This window comes from Idiotropiscis lumnitzeri, chromosome 19 (assembly GCF_059441095.1).
Source record: "Idiotropiscis lumnitzeri isolate Australia: NSW breed Sydney's pygmy pipehorse chromosome 19, RoL_Ilum_1.0, whole genome shotgun sequence".
NCBI lineage: Eukaryota > Metazoa > Chordata > Actinopteri > Syngnathiformes > Syngnathidae > Idiotropiscis > Idiotropiscis lumnitzeri.
Window position 1 is genome coordinate 11619764 of NC_142409.1, and position 18198 is coordinate 11637961.

Consider the following 18198-nt stretch of genomic DNA (forward strand, 5'->3'; position numbering starts at 1 on the left):
TCGCTCGATGAGATTTAGCCGAGGCGGTCGCTCGTGAAGCAGCTGGGACGTATCTGGTGCGCTTGTTTCTTGCCGGCCATCAACTTGTAAGATGTCTGACGAGAGGAGCGCCCCATTAGCTTAATGCTAACACATCATGAGAAATGTCATTGCTAAGCTAATGCTAACACTTCGCATTGATAGTCGCGGATACTTGAACACAAAGTGTGAAAATGTCGACATTTAACAAGACATTACTTCGAGGCATGTTCGAGATGCAAAAGATAGAGCAGAGGAATTTTCTGTGATCTTTTTTTTGGTCCAAAAATTTGTCACAAACATTTTTAGTTTATCGAATATTTTTGTCATGTTAGTTTATGTATTTCTCTCCTATTTTTGTATCGTTTATTCAAGCATATAAACAAAAATGAAATTGAGATTTGCGAGCAGGATGTTTGATGAAAATGTATTTCTAAAAGTGTTTTCCGCCATGACTTTGACGAAACATGTCACCGACGTTGTGTTACCTGCACAAGATGGAAAAAAAAAAAAAAAGTACCTAGATGGCGGCGTGTAGTCCGAGACTTCCCAAGCGTCTCGAATATGAGATCAAACTTTTCTATGATTTCATTTTCCGAATCCCCTTTGAAGTGCGCCGAGCGCAAAATGTCTCTTCAGTCTTGTGTGCACTCTGACATATCAATATCGCATTTGAATGACTTTAATATCCCGCTAATCAATGTCCAGTGATCTTTTGATGTTCTCAATTCAATATCAGGAGGGTCAGCCGCGGCGCGTCTTGAGAAACACAATAAAGGTAAGTGATGACTCTCCGCCGCGCGCTCTCCAAAAACACGGCCGCTAATGAAGAGAAATGGAGCGGTTGTCATGTGTCACCGGTCGACTCTCCCGCCTCAAAGATGAATGGCGGCGGCGAGCCGCCGGGAGGGGGGCCCGGATCGATCATTTGGTCGCCCTCTCGGGCCCGGACAAAAATACGCCGTCCGAGCGGCCTCTCGTGAATTGATGACATTTACATCTGTATTTGTATCGATCGCTCCACTTTGTCGTCTTTTTGGAGGAGCTCACGTCGACCGCTTTGGGCGAGGAAAAGATCAAATGGACGCCGTGATTTGCAATAAACTAGTTTTCCAAACTTTGGCATTCTTTGTACGAGGTTCTTGGTAGCTTTTTTGTGGTCTCCTCACGTTAGACAAGTCTACCAAATTTTATGTTGCTCATTGTTTGTGAGGAGAATTAGGAAAAAAAAAGTCCCAAGGAAATATAAATTCCTTAGAAACTGCCGTGATCACGTCAACAAAAGCAAATTTGGTGCATTGGATAGCCCTCAAAATTAAATATCAAGATGCATGACGAAGAGAATTGCTAAAATGCGGACTCTTTTCGCCTTTCAAACAAGAATGAGGGCAAATTTCCTGTGTCAGTCTTTTTGTTCCAAGCAGTTTGTAGTTTGACTGGCTTATCGTTCAAGAAACATGCTAATGGCGACGTAGCGTGCTTGACAACGAATCCTCCCGTGAGCCCACCCCAAACCTTGCGTCTGTCTGAAAGTCGCCTGTGATGGCTGTCAGCGAGCGGTCGCACGGGGCCTGTCCACTCTCCGCGGGCTCACTCAAAAGGGCTAATTACAGCCCGGGGGGGCGACCTCCTACCTTGGTTCGCCGCAAAGCGTCGGCCGACATCTCTCTCTTGGCCGCCGACTGCACCCCGACATCACAGGACCGCCCAGAGGGCCCCCCCCCCACTCCCATCCCGCAACGGCAAGTGCTGCAATTACCCGAGCCTCTTCTCTCCCCCCTTTTCAGTGCAATCAGCCTTCATTCGAAGCCTCCGTTGAGGAGCGGCCAAGGTCAGCGACTGCCAAGCACCGCGGCTCGTCGGAGACCTCGCTGTCATCTTGCCGTCCTCTACAACAAACTCCTCCTTCCCAGTCCACCCCGGGCTCCCTTTGTCTCCAGCTGAGCGCCTCGTACTGCCTCGGAGGCGGCTGGACCTTTTGGCAAAAACGCTCCTTTGAATTGATGAACTGTTCATTAATTGCACTCGACGAAAAAGCAAAACAGTCATTATTAAAATATGAAAAAATGAAAAGGACTGAAACGGATTTCTCTTTTCTGGGGGGTGCTCTAAAATATTGTGTAATTTTTATTTTAAATGACATTTTGGTTGTCTTGCAACCATAATGAGAGCAGCATCATACGTAGCTCAACACTGCCAATTTTTTTTATTAAAAGTTGTTTGTCATTGTTGCAAAGAATGCTACAAGAAAGACAAATATATTTTTTTCTATACATTTTTAATCTACTTGTTCGAGCTGAAGTTGGTCAAATGATAGTTTTGGGGGAGGTAGATGCTTTTTTATTATAGATTTTTTTAAATGAAATTTTAAAAAAGGGTTCGATTAACAAAGGTTCGGAACGGAACTTTTAGGAATAAGGCCAGAACGGTACAGAGATCGCGGCGGGGGACCGAACATCAAAAAAGGGTCAAGTGCCCAGCTCAGTGGTATTCATTGGATGACGAAAAAAATCTCCAAGGAAGAGTAAAACTTACACAAGCGACTTCACTTTCCAAAGAAAAAAAACAGACGATCACGACGCAATGAAAAAAAAAAAAAGCCCGTATCTCCTCCGAAACGCCCAAATCGATGACTTCCATTTGGGCAGCACGGAGGCCATCGGGTGACACTTTGGCTCGCGTCGTCCAGCGGCATGAAGGTGCCGCTCGCCTATTATGCTAACACGCGTCTTAAGCGAGCCCGACCGATCCATTTCATTGATTTTCCAGATCGGCTCAGCGCCTTTGCGGCGTATTAAATCAAAAGGAAGACGACCATCACGCCGCACGACCTGTCAACGCCACCGGACACTCGCACCTCCATCAGCGCAACTCGTCTTCAAACAGGAAACGTGACTTTGAATCAAAGTCAAAGAAGGCGCACCTGAAGCCGCTTTGGGAGCCGCCCTGCTGTCAACGCAGCCTTAAGAAGGCAGAAAATTGCCTTACATAACAAGCGGGCGGCGTGCAATTTAGCCGCACTGTTGACTGAAGCAGAAAATAAGACATTTCATATGAATAATTAGAAAGATGAGGGGCCAAAAAGCAAGCTGACCATGACAGCTCCACTACTTCCAATGAGGGATTAGGCAGGGAGGGATGACGAGATGAGGCGAGCATTTGCAAACTTCAATTCGTCTTATTACCTCCGACGGACGACATTTGTCCGGGCACCTTCCAGTTTTCAAGTTTTATATTTCTTTTTTTTTTTTTTTCATTTAATCTGGAGGATATTCATCATCTTCACCATGTTGCGACGTCGGCAGATTGATTGAATTGCCCTTTAAAAAAAATCTATTTTAGTTTATTTTAAATTCTAAAAATCTCAAATTAATCTAAAATCGGAGCTAAAAAGTGACATATTTGTTTCCTTTTTTTTTTTTTTAACTTTCCATGCCTCGTTTTTATTTATTTCCTAATTAGATTTTTTTAATGGAATTTGCCCCCAATGGCGACTTGCAACCTAAACGTCAGTTTGGTGTCCTTAAGGCTTTTTGGTAACCAACGCGCGGTGCGGAAAGGCCCAACTGGTGTCGAAGGCTAACTTTTTCTCGATGTCTTTGCACTGTGAGTGCTCAAATTTTAGACTTGGACGTCTTTGAAATGCCTTTTTTTTTTTTTGCTGTGATGTTTGGTTGATGTCGCACTCTTCCATTACTTTGCGGCGGCGGTCAGACGCCTTGAAATGAGACGAGGGCTCGGCGAACAGCGCTTTCTTTAATTATCGGTCCGGGTTATGACATCGAGCCCCCCTCCCCTCCCTCCGCGGACTCCCCCGCCCCCTCACAGACACCATCTAAGTGCTCGGCTCTTGCGCGGAGGCCAGTTCCCCCGCGGGGTAGCCTTCCACCGCTGGTAATTTCTGGTGCCCATTAGTGACCGCAGAGCGAGCACCGGCCGAGCTCACGCGAGCAGCGAAAAAAAAAAAAAAAAAAGACAACAAGCTTTTAATGCGGCCTTATTGCATTATGGCCTCCTTGCAAGTCAAGTCAAAAGGCCCGTTTGTGCTCCCTGCAAAATATTATTTCGTCTTCTCCGGCAAGTTGCGGCCAACGAGCACATTTTCATCGCGACTCGGGATCTAATAACATTTTAGATGCGCATTATTATTCTGAAGATCATCGTTTGGCATCTCTGAGAGCAGTTGTCTTTCCCCAACCACGTTTTGTGATTTTTTAAATTTTTTTGAGGAGGAGGAAGAGGAGGAGGAGCAGTTGAATATTTTTGGTGATTTTTTTTTTTTTCAAAATAAAAAAGTTACAAAAATCTATTTTGCCTTCAGAAAACAATAGGCGACATTTTTGTCGATTTTCTGACTCATCATCAATTTATGTTGTTTTTTTATCTGCATTTTGAATGAGGGATGGACATTACATTTTTTTTTAATTGAATAAAAAAAAAAAAACTCAATCGTTTAGAAATAATTCACACCCAACCATTGGTCAGCGTTTCCTTCTTTTTGTGTCAAAAAGCATTGATGCCCTTTTGTGAAGGACATAAAATAATTTGTTGAAGCAGAGATTTGCTTTGTCAAGGCGTCAGCAGATGCCATCGCGAAGGAGCGCGACGCTCATGAGACGAACAGAGTCGCGACGCTACGAGCACAACGGCAGCGTGGACCGGCCCACCGAAGCTTCCCGCTTCCACGGATCAGCATGTCGCACCGCTCCCCTCGCTCAGCCCGCCCCCCGTCCGCCTCCGCCCCGCCTGCGCCGGCCCGATGTAAGCCAGTGGAGTGGCAAATTACAGCAGACCTTACAGCTGTAGCCCGACATTATGATTAATTTGATCGGTAATTTCTCCTGTTTTTCATTTTAATCGGCGCGCCCGTTCTGCTGTGGCGGCTCTTTCAGATCTAATTAAGATCAATTCCGCCACGTAGCCGCACTTCTGCCCGCCACCAAATCCCCGAGCTCTCCGGGCGTGGAGAAAACCCCGTGGGGCTCCAATCAATCAACCTGCGGCCTGAAAATCCCGCAACCGCCACCGCCTCCCGCAATCGGCACATTAACACACTTAGGCAAATGTGCTAATCTCACGTCGACTATTTGTCACTTTGGCGGCTGCTTCAAGATGCAAATTAGCGGCAGTCGTGTAAATCAAGGGCACACAGGATGGCCGTGGTGCCATTTGGACTCCAATGGGGCCTAACAAGCCGATCATTCTTGTCTTTTGTCTCACTAATTAGTAATAAACACAAGGGGGATGTCATGACGACTCGGGATTAACGAGGGATTTACATGGATTTGGATTTAGGGATGCTCCATATTGGAATAACAGGCGATACACGATATGGATGCTGCCCATGGCGATATCTATATTGCGATAATTCACAAATTATTTTTGATGAAATTTGTTATCCGCTAATGATTTTTTTTTCATGTGACAAAATAAGCAAACTCAAGCGAATTAATCATAAAATAATATCCAACTAGCGGCTAGCATTTAAATTTGCATTTGGCCGGTCAAATTTAGACAAAAGCATCCAATTATGTATAAAAAGAAAATGATTTTTGCACATTGAGATTTTTTCCCAGATTCACTTTTACGTTGAATGAACCAATGAGCTTAATGCCATCCAATCAGCCGCCCCGGGCCGCACGTCTGCCCGAGCGGGCCTTCAAATCCTATTGAGCGGTCGCCGAAGGCCGCGGCCTGTCCTTGCCCAACCGGAAAAGAAGTAAAGCCTTTATGGTGGCACCCACGCTAATCCCATTTGATTGAGGCAATATCTTAATGATAGCTGATGTGCCCCCCCCCCCCTCTCAAGGGAGTTCTGTCCTCGGTCATCACAATCACGCTCGCTGCTTCCATTCCTACAGAAAGCGAGCAAGCGGCCAGGCGGGATCAAAAATGGCCAAAATCACACTTGCCGTGTTTGTTCTGAGACTTTTTGTGTCTCAAATTTCATTTTTGAAACGGACCCGTGCAAATGTCAAAGACCGCCTCAAATGACAATGGAAGAGCTCCTGTGTCTGAGATTTTTGGGGTCCACGCCAAGCAAATTTAATGTTGCAAATTGTGATCTGAATTTTCTTACGAGAACTGTGAAAACAGCTGACTTTGGGACGGCATTTCCTGAGAAGGACCGTTGGAAATGGACCTACTTCAAACCAAGCGACATGACTGATTTCCCGCGTGTCTTCAGGCTCGGGTTTCGGAGTCTCTCTGTCGTGATTGACATGTCGACCAAATTTCATGTTGGCTTTGGGAGCTTCATTTTCTCAGCAGGGCCTCTTGAAATGGCCAAAGGAACAAGAGTGCCCGCTCCAAACTAAAATGGCAGACTTGACCTTGCGTCTGTTCACTCGGGGGTTCTTGAGACTTTACGGCAACGAGCATTTTTTTTGCCATCTCGGGCACGAGCGTCAAATGTGTTGTTTCCGATCTTTTGTCAAGTGGTTCTGCTCAGAGACCGGACAGCGTGTTTGGTTCTGACATAGCGCCTTTGGAGGCCCATTAAATTCAGACACTGTTTTTTTTTTTTCCCCTTCCCGCTGAGTCTCGGCAGGCCGTGACCGGGGTCGGAAAAGGCAGCAAAGTGGGGGTGTTGAAGATGAGGGAATAAATAGCCAGACGCATCTTTGCCCATAAAGAAGCTCACGCCACAAGCCAATAAGGGCGCTGACGCTGATGAATGTGAGCGGGGACGGCCGGGCGACCCTGGCCGCCGCACGCTGGAAATGAAACCGCCGGGATATAAAATAGGCCATTATCATGGCCACGCTGATGGCCAGACGGACGACGCGGCCCAGATGGATGGACGGACAAAGTGTGCGCAAAAGGCGCTTGAGTAAGAAGCAAAGATTAAGAGGCGGATAAAACAGGAGGGGAGATGGCCTCACAATCCCTTCTGAGCACGCTCAACAACGTGTGGGACGACGAGCAACATATCATGGAAACGCGTACAAACTGGGGGGGGGGCAGTCGGATGGATGGATATTTAAAAAAACGACAAAAAAAAAAATTGTATTGGGAGAAACTCACCCGACTGTATTCGTATAACTTTCAACTTGCGTTACCGACTCACCGGCAGCGGGACGGGCGGGGTGACGGGCGACGGTAAGCTCCGTGCAGGCGAGTGGTTGGGCCGGTGCGACGGCGGCGATTGCCCGGACGCCGAGGAGCAGGCGGAACCCGGCGACGGCACGGACGACGGCCGCTGGCCGGGCGGGGTCATGTGATGATGCTGAGACGACGCTTGGTTGTGGGCGTGTTGCTGCTGCTGCTGCTGCTGGTGCATCTGCTGGAGCTGCTGCAGGTGTTGGAGTTGCGAGTTGAGCGTTGAGGTAGCTGTTGATGAAACCAAGAGGCCAATCAACACATGGCAACTTGTTTGGTCAACAAGCCCACACCTGCGATTGACATGCACAAACACTCGGAGGTGTGGACCGAACGCAAATTGCACGGAGACACAACAAGGTCCTTGGGGGGGTTTCAGTCCCTCAATTTAGCTGCGCTACAGTTGGAAGGATGAGAAGAGTTTTCAGCCATTTCGCGCTCACAAGCAATGTAAAAAACTCAAATTTGGCACAATTTAGCTCGTCGACATTTTTTTAGTCTTTAGCTAGGCAACTAAATTCAAATCTGGTAGCGACCAAAAAAAAGGTTGAACATTTGTGGTAGATTTCACGAAAGTTCATTTCCATCCCGATATGTAAATTGTTCAAAAGTAACAAAGGGAAAGCCTTCAAAAATGCAAGTTTGAGAAATATCGCCCCAAATAATCCACAACTCCGACTTGAAACTTGAAGCCCATGTCGCGCTCGTGTCGGGACGCCTCGTTCCCGCCGCGGTTGACAAAATGTGGAGCTGAAATTCAAAAGCAGAAGACAAAAGCGGACTTCAACATCACGTCTGTCAGAAAATTATCGAAAGCGCAGACGAGATCAAAGGCGACTGGAGAATGTCCTCCGGCGCGGGCCATTACGGCGAGAAACAAGCGGCGGGCGCAACAACACAAGATGAGGCAAAAGCAAACAAATACAGAGGGAATATGGAAGAAGCCCCATGTGGCCTTATTATCAGAGCTGCACTGCAGGTAACTACGCTCCACCATCTTCTTTAACAGCAGTGCTTTATAAACGCTGTCATCTTGTTAAGACTGTCAGGACCACTGACCCGCCGCCGTTCCTCTCTAAGTGGGCGACGGCCACGTCCGTGTTCCCCTTTTTTCGGTGCGGAATCCACAATCGGGCTTGTCGGGGCTAATTGTTTGTGTCGCGGCTTTGCCGGAATGATGGAGTGAGAGCCAACGAGATGCCGGCGAGCTCGTTATAGCGCAAGAGTCTCTCTTTGGTCACTCTTGTTCGGTCCGAGGGTCCTCGTTCCACGGTCCAGCGACGCTGTGTGCACGTTTGTAAAGAGGCGTGGCTAAAAGCGTGCGGTCACGAATTGCTGGAAGTCGACAAATCGGAAGCGCTCAAGCCACGATGCAAATACAGAAAATCTGAAAATTTTAGTTCACCTTGCAGGACGAGCCGGCAAGAATAGCTGAAAGGGGAGCTCCTCAAACATTTTGAAAAATGGCAGTACCATTGGATGTCGTTAACTTGCCCCACGAACACAACAAGTGCTGACGTCGTCACCAGTCGGCACGTTTGAAGTTCTTGCATCGCGAGCTCAATAAAAAACCCGAAGCCCTTTAAAGACGCGCAGAATGAGTTCAGTGTGTGGTGTCGATAGCGACAGCACGTCAATAACGCCGTTCAATTAAGTTCCGGCCGATGAAGAGTCCATCCCTCACGGTAAAGCTTCCAAGTGCCATCTCGCCGCTAATGACTCGGACGGAGGTAAGGCGATTTTGAGAGCGCGCCGGATCGGGATCATTACGGCACCGGTCAAGGGGAAGGTCGTTTTTTCCGGGGAGGATTAGTGAGGAGCGGGTCGCTCAAGCGAAGAACGACGTGTGCACTCGATGCTCTCCGTTAGCCTTTCACAACTTCCCCAAAATGGAAGAGTGTCACGAAATCTCACGAGAGGCTCATTTGGGATGTTTGGAGAGCAAATGTAGTCGTAATGACTTCGATATTGGCGAGGTGACGCCTGCCAAAGAATCTCCTCCACTTTTCTTTTTTTTTTTTTAAATGGAGCTGTTACACAAACAGGACCGGATAATGCCTCCTCGCTTTTCCGACGGCGAGTGGCCCAGCGACCTCGGTGGGCGGCGCGGGGCCCCCGTCGCCATTCGAGGAGGGTTGCGCCGGCGGGTTGGCGTGAAAATAAGATCGACTTTCATTCCACTCTGATTTTCTTCTTTGGTGAGAAGATATGAAAGGTGACAGGAGGAGGTTAAAAGCTAAAAATCTTATTAACCAGCAATGACTTGAAATTTCATACCAGAGGCTCTTGAAAACGCGGACAAGGATTGGAGATATTCAACAATTATTTTGCAAAATGTAAACAGATTTTTACACGTCAAAAAGTGAGGACAAAAAAGTCCGTCTGCGAGAGGCTTTTCCGGCTTTATTTGGAACAGGAATTGACGTGTTTTTGTGTTTTTAAGCTAGATTGCAATTTTCGCAAACGGAAACTCATTCTGATTAGTCAGAAATGTTAAGCTTCAAAGGCTGACGACACTGAAAGCAAGGATGCAGCAATCGATTATTTTAGAATCGTATATCCTTTCGATTAATCGGGCAAAAATCGAATTTGCATTACTAACGCTCATGTATAAAATGTGTGTGTTCATGTTTGATTTGTTCTTGTAAGCATTGAACTCATTTTAGACTAACACTTGTTCATGTGAACACTCGAGCAGGACCCCAAAGAAATGGGCAGGCTGTACAGTCACAGGCACAAATCCATTTGTGCACAGGAGCACCTCCTCCTCCTGCTCGGCGGTTATTTCAAGGAGTATGTTGACAAAATGTAATACAATGGCGCCCAGCGAGGGGTCCCGGGCTCCCCAACAAACCTTGGAGCGCCCGGCCGGCCACGCAGGCCTTGCCTGCATGGCCGGCCGGCTTATTAGCAGCTGTTCACGTGTCGTCACAGGCAAAGTGCGCAGGCCCCAAGTAAAAGCCTCATGCAAAATTTATGTTCATGCGGCTGTTTCAGTGGGAGGGAAAATCAATATTGGGTGGGGGGGGTTGATGCACAGAGATGACTGAGTGCTTTCTGGACTGACAGTAAAAGCCGGGAGAGATTGAGAGGCTGCGTTTAGCGCTCTGGAAAAGGAGGCGTCGTCCTGACAATGGGCTTCACCTTAAATTGCTTTTCTATTGTGAATTAGTGAAAGCGCGGACGTCCAAACTTTCCCCACTCAGGCCCACAGAGAAAAAAGAAAAAATTAAAGGGCTGCTTGTTTATGAAACATGCTAAAAGGCAAAAGCAAACAACACTGGCGGTCAACATGTACGAAGAAGCAGAAGGAAAATAATCCAAAGGCAGATGAGGAGGACATCTTGAGGCTTTTGTTGCGCTGCGAGCGCCTTTGAGAGCGTCGTCGTGCCAACGCAAAGCCACATTTGGCAAAGAAGCGCAGAAAAGGATGAAATGAGCGCAAACAATGGCATTTGCCTCGCATTCTCGGGGCCTCCTTAACGATTCCCTTTGCTGGCCGTCTGAGGGCGCGTGTAAGCACTTTGACGCCAGCGCCGCATGCCCGCCAGCGCTACACTGATGTGGAAGGAGTGACACGCACAAGCACAAGCAGCCTCTTGTGATTATTAATGCTCTTTAATAGAGCGCGGCGCCGAGCAGCTCACACGCGGGCGGCGAGACGTCCGCAGGCAACGCGCGTCAAGTGGAGGGTGTCCTCGCGTGCGGGCGAGGACCCTTGCACCCTTTTTCCCAGAAAATTATCTTTTTTTTTTTTTTTTTTCCAAAATGGCCGACTTCCTGTTCAAGTTGGGGGTTGGGTCTTTGGACACTTTTTTTTTCTGGTGTCAGGAGTGAATTTGCAGAACTTTGAAATGATCATTTGACCCAAGAGTGACTTTTAGGAGGACCAATAAAAAAATAATACACTCACACACACACAAAAATGGGAAATGTGCCAGGTATGAGGAGGAGGCCCCGAAAGGTGAGCGAGAATCCGAATAAAGAAAAATTAAAAGCAAGGCTTCCTGCGGGCGCTTCTGCCAGGAGCGCCTGGCGAAAGTTGTGTCGTCGCCACGGCACGCAAATGCCCTCTAATGGATTGTCGGCGCATCCCGATGGGGCTCCTTTAGTGGCCCGGCGGCTGCATGCTGTATGAGCCCCGCAGCCAAGCATGATGAATGAAGCCGCTCGCTACTTATGCGCCTTATCGTGCTCGCTGACTAGCAACAGGTTCAGCAAAGGGCAGCGGCGGTAAATGAAATTCGGCGCCCGCAACCATACATCATCCAAGAGCCAAGCCATGGGATGTATGAATCAGACCGATTTTATTTCCCCGCTGGATGATCTGCGTCTTTTCACCAGCTGTGCGAGCGCGAGAGCTAATTTCACAGTGAGAGACCGCCGAACATCGTACCTCGTACGTGAATGCAAACGTGCAATCCCACCAAATTGTAACGTTTTTGCTCCCGTTGTTAAAATCAGCACAGATGCCACTAAAAAAACGATCCTGAGGAAGGCCGCCCGACGTGAATTAACATGAAAAAAAAAAAAACAACTCTGGAGATTACGGAGCAGTCTTGTCGGAACGCCTTCTTTGATGCAGCCGGTCCAGAAATAGCGCGTCTCCCGGGACCTTTTAAGCCGCGCCGATACTGATAAAATCCACCCCCCCCTCAGCAATCGCACCCCATTCATTAAGGTAATGACGCCCCGGTCGGCAATTAGAAACCGCAGACGGCTTTTAGCGACGGAGTCGCTTTCCGATGCCATATGCCGACAGCCGCGGGTGGCCTCAGACTCGCCACGAAACCGGAGAAGGGGGATCCAAAATGACCTCTGCTGCAAACGTTCAAGTTTTGGGGTGAATATGCAGAGGCGGCCACCAGACAGGAAGCAGTCACCGCCACGGCATATTGATCAAAATGACAAAGATCAAAATGTGGAGTCGAAGCAGTATTGAAGATTGATAGCCTTGTTTGATTAAGACACAAGCCAAAAATATAGAAGCACTGCCAACATTGATTTTGTCGCCGGGACATTAGCATTAGCATTAGCATCTCAAGGCAAGCTCAACACGGCCGACTGGCAAATAGTTCAACATTTCACAAATTTATTTTGCCTCAGCCGAGGATTGAAATCATCAGCAATGATCACATCCGTCGACGATTACATAATCGAGCACAGACATCGTTTAACTTCAAAATGGTGCTCATCGCAGCACCTTCAAGATGACTTCACGACAACATACAGAGAACAATATTGTCTTCATCAACATCTCCACAACGTCTCTTTAGCTAAAAAAAAAAAAAAAAAGCTGAGCCGATAATCGGCAAAATGCCAAATATCGGTGTTGATAATCGACACGGCCGATAATCGGTCTCGCTCCTCAACAGGTGCAAAGTTCGCAAAGGAAACCAAGAGAAAAGAGAAGCGACGAGAAGAGAAGCGCGTCAGCGCCCGTGAGCGTGCTCTCCAAATATCTGGGGATGCATGCTGTTAAACATAATGCGCGACAATCAAGCGCGCAATTACGCCGCATATGGAAGACAAATCATTAGTGCGCCCGCAACAAGTCAGGCGCTAAGAGCGAGCTTCAAAGCGGCGCGGCGCAGTAAATTCTCCGTCTCGGGGGGGCGTGCGTGCGTGCGTGCGTGTTTGCATGACGGCGTGCGGAAGGCTGGGTGCAAACGCGCTTGTTTGATTCCAACCCCCTCACGTCTCGTCTGTACACTTTGATTGGGAGTCGTCGCAAAGGCAGCTTGTCGGCCAAGGCAAACAATAAACTAGTGGCACAAATCGGGCGACGAGAAAGTCGGGGAAGGGAGGGCGGAGGTGCGTTGGTGCGTGCGCGGCGCTCGCTGGCTGGCTGGCTGGCTCACTCGCTCGCAGCACCTCTCACTCTCAATTATTTGGCTGCTGTCACAACAAATCAATCAAATTAGCGCTCGGAGGACTGTGTGCAGCTGCTCCGATCGCGCCGCTAGTCGCATTAACTTTGAAATGTATGAGCTCTACATTTTATCACCATTATTTATTTAATGCCGAGCGCTCCCTCTCTCTCTCTCTCTCTCGCTCGCTCGCTTGGTAGTGAGTCGCGGCTCGGGTTAAATCATTAAAAGAGGCGAGAAGGCTGCAAATGCGCGGGAAAGGGACGACTGGGCCCGCCATTGTCTTCCCATCTTGAGGAAATGTGGACTTGCGTTCTCTTTGACAAACCGAAAAAAAAAATGGCAACAAGTTTCTCCGTGATGGCTGAAGAAGCTTTTGGCTGCCCGTGAAGTTGTTCAAAAGTCTGCCGGAAATTTTGGACGTGGTGCTGCAACAATCTTGAGACGGCAAGACTTGGTCTTGAAGCGAGTCTGGATTTCATGTCGAGACCGGTCGCACTCATCTTCAACTTGAAGTAGAAGCACTTTTACAAACGACTCAAATTCAAACTGGACAAAAGCCCAAAAACTGTCAACACATAAACCGGACACAAAAGACAACGGATAAGGCCGCAGGGTCAAGGCCGGAACTGTACCGAGATCGCGGCCGGACGTCAGGGGACTGACAGGCAAAAAAGGGCCAAGTGCCCAGCTCTGATTCTAAATACAAAAAAAAATTCAAGACAATGTGGTTTAACCTCGTCATATTTAAAAAAAAAAAATTTCATGGTATTGGTCTTGATTTGTCTTCATCTCGTCTTGGTCTCAGAGAGTTCTGGTCTTTGGCAAGTCGCTTTGGAGCAGAAGGCGGCGCCGGGCCTCTCGTACCAGGCGTCAGCCGAGTCGGAGGCGTTGCGGGCTGACACGTGTAACGATTGCAAAAAAAACATCCGCCCGACTCTTCCCTCCTGGGGGCTCGCCCTGAGGCGGCGTAATGAGCGCAGCCATTTGCCTCATTTGTAACGCGCAACCTCTGAGCGACACCGCAGAGCGTCGGAATCAAAACGCCAGACGGGGCGGCGGGGCTTTGATTGGCAGCCACGCCGGCTCTCATTACGGCAGGTGAGTGGGATGCCGACCTTTCAAACCGGCAAGCCCGAGTACAGACGAACGGCGGCGGCGGCGCTCTCACCTCCGCCATTAGAACTTCGGCGGCTCTCTGATGTGATGCGCGGCAAATAAGGCGGCGCGTGCTTATTACGAGCTTCCAAGTCAAGCGGCGCCTTCGCATTAGCTGCGAGTGCGGAGAAGACGAGTCGGCGGATCAAGACTTTGTTGAGGCTTGCTTTGATGCCGCTCGTTTTACAAGCACACGTTAATCACCATTTCCTTGTTAGAAAATCAGGAGGAAAGTTGACTTCATTAAAAAAAAAAAGAAACAAGGCCCCGTTTTTAAAAGTCTGGCACTCATGTATGTTTTAGAGTAGTAATAGTCGTCAGTGTTTACTGAGCTGCCGTGTGACGCAACCTACTTTTGGAGCCTTTGTGAAGTCAGCCGGATTTGTGCGCGCTCTTGTCACAAAGGATAACTTTCTCCCTTGTTTAGTTTCACTGGGAGTTTTTTTTTTTTTTTTTTGCGCTCGCGTGAATCATTCTGACAAACATTCAGTTTCTCGCCAACTTATTCCTCGGGTTCTCCGCAAACAAATAGAAAACAAGTTAAAGCTGCGACTAGCGCCCATCAGGTAACGACCCCCACGCCTTTTTCATGGCGGAACCCCGAAATACCGGTCAAAGCACGCTAGCTTGCCGGAAGTCAAGAAGCTCATTGACTCATTTTAGGAGTTTGTCAAAGCAGAGCTGGGGAACAATTTTTATGAATAAGGCCGCAGGGTCGAGGCCGGAACGGTACCGAGATCGCGGCTGGATGGCGGGTACTGACTGGCAAAAAGGGGTCAAGTACTCTATGTCAAAGTACAAAGACCATTTCGGCTTTAAAACAAAATGGCCGACTTCTTTGACTTTTTGTGATGGTGTCATGATGGAGCGCCCAATTATTTTGTCGGTGGGTGTAAAATGTTGTGGTGGTCTCTTGTTTTTCACTCCAAAGCCTGGAATTTGCCTGAAACGGCTGCGTCGAACCGAAGCTTGGCTTTACAAGCGGCGAACGAATGACTTGGCGATTTCCACCCTTCCTTCCTTCCCGCGCACGCGTTAGCGAGCAGATGCTAGTCAACGTTGCGGTTCACCGCGCATCCGAGGCAAGACAAGCGGCCTAATTAGCGGCTCGTTAGCCGCCTCATTAGGCCTGACTGCCTGCTGGCTCCGCCCCCTCCCGTCGTCTCATTGATGCGACACTAATTAGGTCGCCGCGTGAGGGCAGCGTGGCAGCCGTCCGACGGAGGTGCCGCGCCAGCAGGACTCAGTCCGGGCCGGCCGTGATGGGCTCGGACAGCGGCGAGCGGAGGAGCCCCCGCGTGGCCTCGGGGGCCCCGACATAGTCAAGACATTTAGCTTCACGCGCGACTTGTGTCACTTTCTGTCAGCGCGGGTCCCTTCAATGCATCGCCTCAGACGAGAGCAAGCAGGCATAAAAATAAATAAAATCTCTGTCGTATTATGACGACAACTCGTAGCTGATTGCTTTTCAGCCCAAAAATGCCACGTGAATCCATTTTTCCAACGATAACATTGACATTCAAAACGAGCCGATGCGTTTTGTCAATCGGTGGCAGGCCCCCCGCCCCTGGAAGGCGGCCCCCGCCAATGGCAATGTGAGCCATTCTCATCCATGTGAAGGGATTTATTAAAAGCTCTGCCCGCCAGCCGCGCTTGTTGTTATTTATGCATGTTTGTGTCCATTAGGCCGCCACGCGCCTTTCCACACTCAAGGCACGCGTCCGTCCACTTTTGCCTCCCCTGCACTTTGTGCTGCACCGGCATTATTGTAATATCCCCTCCCTAAAACTAAATAAAAAAAACACACACACACACTGCTTTACATGCGGCCTGGACGTCTTTTGACATTAGTGCGCTGCACTCATCCAAGATTCATGACAGACGTGCGTGGCCCCCCCCCCCCCCCCCCCCCGCCATCCCATCCATCGCTCAATCTAATGGTATAAAAGAGACAATGTTTTAAACATTAAAATGAAAACCATTTACAAGTATGATCAAAAGGGAACATTTGGACATTAAAGTTTCAAAGGCACACAGAAGCGCAGGATGAGGGCGAGCTCGAAAAAGGGAGAAGCGAGAGAAAAGGAGTGCTTTTGCGCCGCACTGCAAAACGGTGACCTGTAATTAATACGCTTTGTTGCTTTAGGCCGGTTGAGGCGAGGCTGACAAAGTCTCGAAGGATGGCGACCCGCTCGGAAGGAAGCAAGGAAGGAAGTCTCGCCGCCGTTTGACGAGCGTCCGTCTCAGAATGGAGAGAGGTTGGCCTTCTCGAAACGATGACGGTGTCAAACTCAAGACGTGAGCACTTTGAACGACATGCTGGTCAACGGCCATCTTCTTCAAATGCCTCAAATTTGCTCATCGAGAGCCACCAAAAGAAAAGCTTGTTTTGGCTTTTGGAGAAGCAACTCTTTTTGCACAAATAAAACTAAAATAAATAACTAGAAATAAAACTTTTTAATCTATTATTAGCGTTATTGTTAATACAGACTGAATTTATATTATTATTTTATATTAGTTTTTTTTTATTGCGGCGCTGCAGATTTTTGCTCATCAAAGGTACTACTTTTGTACTTTATCTTATTACTCTTTTAATGAAGAGAAAATCGGAAATGGGATTTTTCTGAAGAAGCAAAAAATAAATAAATACAATTTTAAATCTCCTTTATCAATGTCAGCTTTGCTCTTTTGATTTGTCCCATTTTCATAACATTGGCAAATTATTAAGTTATTCTTGCATGAAAGCAGGACAGGACGGACAAGCACAACAAAATGAACCACATGCTGCTTCACCAAGCCAGAAATTTAGTGATGAGGTGAGATTACGGCGAGTTTTAAAATTTGAAATGAAATTAAGTATCTAAACGGTTAATCGAATTTCCAAACTAATCCTCCAATGATTCGATAATCCGTGAGTTGCCGATTAATCGTTGCACACCTGATTGAAAACAGCCTAAGGTATGCGGCGTACCTTGCAGGTTGTGTAGGGGCAACGTCATGATGCCGCCGGCAGCGGCCGCCGCCACCAGGCTCTGCAGGTTGGTGGCGGGCAGCGAGAGGACCAGGCCCTGCTGGCCGGCCAGGTGCCCGCCAGCGTTGAAGGGGATGAGGATCGGCTGGTTCATCGCCGCCGCGCCGGACATGGCGCCGCCCACCGCGTTGGCCAGCTGCTGGGCCACCAGAAGCGACTGCGGAAAAGCACATTCCAAATTCAACAGGATTTCGCCGACAGTTTGACACCGACAAAAGTTGTGAATGTCTGCCGAAAAAAAACAAAAAAAACAGCAAGACAACATAGAATGCATTGAAATAAAAAAAATATTTAAAAAAAACCTGCAATTTATTCCAAAAAAGTGTTTGATGTTACAGAATATTTTAAGTCTGTAAAAAATACTCAAGGTTTGAAGTCACGCAAGTCATCGTGTTGGCTTGGCTTTGCGTGGCGCCGCACGGCGACCACATTCAAGCCGTCGCTCCTCGCCGAGATCAAATGTGGGAATTTCTGCGCCTGCCTGTGATTTACGCTGCGTGCCACTGAACAAATCCCCTCGTAGCGGAGCCAAATGCGCAACGCTTAGTGAGGGGGAAAGAAAAAAAACAAAAAGTTTGACGACTTGACTCTTGCGACGGATGATAGGGAGCATCGCTCGCGTCGTGATTGGTTGACGAGAAAAGTGGAGGAAAAGAAGCGTTATAAGGAGGCGAGCGCCGTGCAGGGGGAGGCGGCTTCAAATGTACTCGACGCCTTTGAGTGCGGCGGAAGTTGGGATGTCGCTTTGCCTTCATTTTGATGAAGCAAAATGTGCAATTAAGCGAGTGGCACAAAACGCAGATGAAATGTTGCAAGTGAGTTGTCGGCAAAAGTTCGAGGGCACCTCCAGCTTGTTCGATTGACGAGGAAGTTCAAGCAGGAACACATCACACAAGTCAATGCGCAACACGGATTCGACCAAATGTTGTGATTTGTAGTGAAGACGTTTGAGAAAGGAGAAAAAAATAAAAAAAATCAACCTGTTGTGTGTTCGCACCCACATTTTTTTTCTTTTTCCGC

The 18198-nt window shown here is 48.2% G+C and overlaps 1 protein-coding gene across 1 annotated transcript in view; it reads right to left on the reverse strand.

Annotated features, from left to right (window-relative positions):
• The window catches only part of pou6f2 (POU class 6 homeobox 2), a 41794-nt gene that overhangs the window by 8780 nt on the left and 14816 nt on the right, over positions 1 to 18198 (reverse strand). The window contains exons 3-4 of the mRNA XM_088282347.1: positions 17119 to 17335; positions 7088 to 7350 (exon numbers count right to left, since the gene is read on the reverse strand). Coding sequence (XP_088138473.1) covers positions 7088 to 7350; positions 17119 to 17335 — 480 coding nt within the window. The remainder of the gene's footprint in view (positions 1 to 7087; positions 7351 to 17118; positions 17336 to 18198) is intronic.